Source organism: Haliotis asinina, chromosome 6 (genome assembly GCF_037392515.1).
Source record: "Haliotis asinina isolate JCU_RB_2024 chromosome 6, JCU_Hal_asi_v2, whole genome shotgun sequence".
Taxonomy (NCBI): domain Eukaryota; kingdom Metazoa; phylum Mollusca; class Gastropoda; order Lepetellida; family Haliotidae; genus Haliotis; species Haliotis asinina.
Window position 1 is genome coordinate 17,308,932 of NC_090285.1, and position 4,575 is coordinate 17,313,506.

The window sequence follows — 4,575 nt, forward strand, 5'->3', positions numbered from 1 at the left end:
ATACGGGGATAGGATGATATAAAAAGCTGAATGTGATCCGTGATCAAGGCGATTATGATTTATGAAACATTGCTTTGTTGTTGTATTCATACATAATTCATTCGTTGATGCATGACCAGGCATACTATTAAAATTCTGTTGTTATTTCTATCTAGTTGTTGTTGATGACTTGTAATATATGTTAAACGATTAGTAACCTGTTAGTTTAGAGTTTTCGCATATAATTTATTCATGTAATTCTCAATATCATACGTCCTTCTAAAACTATAATCATTGATTCTGAGGGACGGCGATATTCATCGATAAAAGATGTCGTAAATAGGTTTTCAAGTAGAGGTGAAATTAATGAAAAGAATACCAAACTCACAGATGTGTAAACTAAACGTAATACTACTCTAATATCGATGGAAAATATATCTTTTCTTTAATTGCAGTACCATTAACGTACCAATTAGTAATATATACGTTATACTATGACAGTCGGGATTGGATAATTGAACGCATATATATAAAGAATTAGTAATAAAACAAAGATATTTTCATGATTCAGTATTTTTATAAATTCGTCCTTTAGATCAAATTAATTACAGAATACAAAATAACACTAATTATTTCCTTTGAAACTTTAAAGGTATTTTTCACTACAGTGTATGAATACTAGTAGTCATCAACAGTGATTAATGTCATTGAATCAAGTCCTGTAAAGATTATTAAACAGTAAGCACGTTAAAAGTTGAACTCGTGAAACAGTGAACACTTGAGACATCAACACTATCACTTCTTTCAGATGTCAGGAAGAACAGGCAAAGCTGGGACGTTATCAGACTCAGACTCAGAGGGGGCCGTGGTTGTCTCCGCTGGGGTGGGGGCAGGGGTTTCATACTCAGGCTTCTCTGTCTTGATATTCAAGGTTGAAGTCGAGGGAGTGTTTGCATCTAGCAATGGTTTCCTAGTGTTCTTGTTGAGGAATATTATCGCAACAACAGTTTCAGAACTAAGGGCAGCTCGTTGTCTCGTAATCGTGAGCCCAGCCGCAGAGAAAGCACGTTCCGAAGGCACGCTCGTTCCCGGGATACAAAGGTAACGCTGGGCAAGTTTAGCCACACGGAGATAGTGGATTTCGTTCTTCCTCCACCAAGATAATGAGAGTGATTTCAGGGTTGACCGTTCCTTGACTCTTGTTTGCGCACCCAAGAAGTCTGAATACTCTTTGGTGACATCCCGCTTGTTTTCAAATTCGTAGTCATCTGAGATCCCAATGATATCGCTTAGTAGGAAAGACATGGCATCTCCAGACTCTGAGAACTTGAATTTCTTGGGGCTAGGTTCTGATGACTGAGGCTGAGAGTGGGGCTCCTCCTTTCCAACTATTGGCGTAGTAACTGTTTCAGCACTGCTGTCAATCTCAGTTATCAGCCTCACAACAGCAGCTTGAACTTCGGTTCTCTGTTCTGACTTCAACAATTTCAGGTTCTTGTAACATGGGTCCAGTGCAGATGCTATCATAGTTGGGGAAACCAGGAAACCGTCAGGAAACAGGCGTGAAGAACGTCCAGCTGATATCCTTGTCTTCATGTCACAGACGATGTTGGAGTCAAGGTCTTTAGCAATCAGGTAGTTGTCGACCAGAGCAAAGACGAGCGGGTAGACTCCGGAAGAAGTCGGGAATTCTTCACTGCAAAGTACCTCTGTGGCAGAAACCAGTGGTTTCAGGGCTGAAACCAGTTGGTCAACAAGTACCCAGTGATTATCTCTCAAGTCCAGATGTTTGTGGTTCTTAATTGATTGATCATGCAGAACAGCAACGGTGTCCCCATGTAAGAGAGATAGTCTTTCCAGCATAAAGTAGACTGAGTTCCATCGTGTAACTACATTTGTAACAACATGTTTTGGACTTTTTCCAAGGAGCTTTTGGTGATTTTCTAGGAATTGTGTAGCCATTGTTGACTTTGCAAAAAATGCCACAAGCTTTCTGGCATGCATGAGCATATTTTCAATGCCTGGTACTTTTAATCCGTCGTGTACTGCAAGTTGGAGGGAGTGGGCAAAACAGCGAACATGAGGATATCCAGCTGATCTAGCTGCAACACACGTTTGAAGCGTTGTCTGTCGTTATGCCAGACACAGATTGGATCCAAAATTCCTGTTGTATCGATAGCAGGTTTGTAGCAATATTTTCGCCGGTGTATCTCTCTTCTACCCGACGTGCAGCTAGGACACACGATTTTAAACTCCAATTACTCAGGTAATTGCTCTAGAGTTGCTGGCTTTTTGTTAGAAGTGACTGTACTCAATTGCGGATGCTTGCAAGAGAGATGTTTACGCATTGAGCTAGTTGTACTACCAGCGTAACTAAGAGATATGCCACAGAGACGGCATTTTGTTTTCTTAGTTACCAAATCGAGATCAAAATGAGCCCAAACGTTCGATTTTTTCTCACCGTCGTCCATGTTGGTAATGTGGGGAGGTTAAAGTTATCTCCCTTTCGAGGCCTCGAGTCCAAGAAATTTACCCGACTCGGTCCCGAGTACTCGAGTACTCGTGAGAGCACTAATACACACCGGGTCTTGACACAATAGACCTAAATATAACCCGTTACCAAGGGGCTGTCCTAAATCTAAACACACCACATATCCAGGTGTTGATGACGTCATAAATCCAATATGGCGGATCCGGTCCTACTTACCCTGGGTTACAACAGACCGACACCATCCCACGGTCGTGGATAGATTTAATGACACTTATCCGGACATCAACACCTTTGGTGATGTTGTCTTTCAAGTTCGCCGACAGTTTCTCTGCATACGAGTGATTAAACTGATCTTTCATCATAGTCATAAAGTCCCCGTTCACGGATAAATCAGTTGGTTGCAACTCGCTTGTTCAACCACCTGATTCTTTTATCTTCCAGTAAGTCCCAGTCAGTATATCTAGTATGGACAATATGGCATCGTCTTAAAATAACCTTTTGAAATCTAGACAGATAACCCAAGTAGCTAAAACAAATAGTTGGTTTCATTGCACGTAATTTACTGACAACTGCTGGGAAATAGGTGTCTAAATCAGGGACGTTTATAGGTATGTAATCGCTGGTTGCACAGAATTGTTGTTTGCAGCATTAGAAGCAGAATCGGCCGCACTGAACGAGTGACTTCAACCTCACTGGGCAACCAAGAAAAACAGATGTACTGACTGGAACCGAATGAAAGGTGAAAGGACCATTCGCTTCTCCTGCTGAATATTTTATGTAAAAAGAAACGCATTTGTGTTAACTTATTTAATAAAATCTGTTAATGGTCATCTGGTGTTCCATTCCAAATGCAAAAACACGACACGACTTTATCTGAGAATGTTGGTTTTGATGAGATTACTTATAAGGATTAAAAATGCGTTGCCACATATTGTACTTGGAAATTGTGTTGTTGAGTCTGGTTGCAAAAATGAAAAACAACAAAATGAGAGAGTGAGTTAAAACTTTACATTGCATCGGCAACATCACAACCATAGAGCGATTAAAGCAAAACTCGACTGTCACAGATAATATTTTAAATACTAGTGATGGAATCTAAAGTATTTAACTGCAAAGGAAAATACAATATAAAAACAGGCTATAGACTAAAACAACTGAAGGTAGATCACCACACTAGGGACCATCGGAACTTACAGTGCCTTTGCCATCTGCATTGACAAATACCTACAGTATGATTCGGGACGTTTCTTTAGGAGGATATGCTACCCTACCTTCATGCAAACAACCCCTGTCTTTTCGCTTCTAAACCCTCTCTCAAAGTTAGTCTTATCAGTAAAACTTTGGTAACTAATGGAACTTAACAGGGCTTTTAGAAGTTGTATTTACTTTCTCAGCTACTGATCTTTCAATGTGATCTAGTTCTTTCGATACTACAGCACATTTACTCACATGCTGTATCCGTAAATGGATGCCCATGCTGTATCCGTAAATGGACGCATATCGTTGATTACATTGTCAGCAATGTGATATAAACCGTCCACGGCCATGTTGTAGTACCCCATATTTCCTGGAATCTGATAGGTCACAAGTAACTTGCTGCCTTGGTGTTTCACTGCTGTACAATGTTTCATCCCATTTCGTCTAAATTATTAACATACAAGCAATTTAACAAGAACATTTTGGTACGGGCTTTATGATTAACAAACATATATGTGCATATTTTGAAGCACTGTGACACATTTGCGGCTCGGCACACGGCCTAATTGTCAGAAATAAGGATGAAGCAATAATGAAGCATTCATTTTCGATTTTCCCTCTTCCCTGATAGAGAAGGTGAAGCATATTGCTTAGTCATCAAATTAAATTAAAATAAAACCTGATCTTGTCTGTTGTCTTGACGTTTCCTTTCCACCATGTGTACTTCCAAGGAGATTTACTGAAGTCCTTCCACACATCAGTGAGGTCATGTTATTCTAACTTCTCTAAGACTTCAATTTAAGTTATTAACATGTTTATAGTTTTCTACATCCACTGTACCAAATTCCAGTTCCCAACAATGATCAAAGAGATATTCTCTGATGAGAACATGTCTTCAAATAACTTTC

At 39.8% G+C, this 4,575-nt stretch overlaps 1 protein-coding gene across 1 annotated transcript; it reads right to left on the minus strand.

Annotated features, from left to right (window-relative positions):
• Nucleotides 1-783: 783 nt before the first annotated feature.
• On the minus strand, nucleotides 784-2,450 carry LOC137287721 (E3 SUMO-protein ligase ZBED1-like). The gene is made up of 2 exons (XM_067820108.1): nucleotides 2,441-2,450; nucleotides 784-1,715 (listed from the first exon to the last, which is right to left on the minus strand). The coding sequence occupies exons 1-2, from the start codon at nucleotides 2,448-2,450 to the stop codon at nucleotides 784-786; spliced, it is 942 nt and encodes a 313-aa protein (XP_067676209.1).
• Between the last annotated feature and the right edge of the window lie 2,125 nt (nucleotides 2,451-4,575).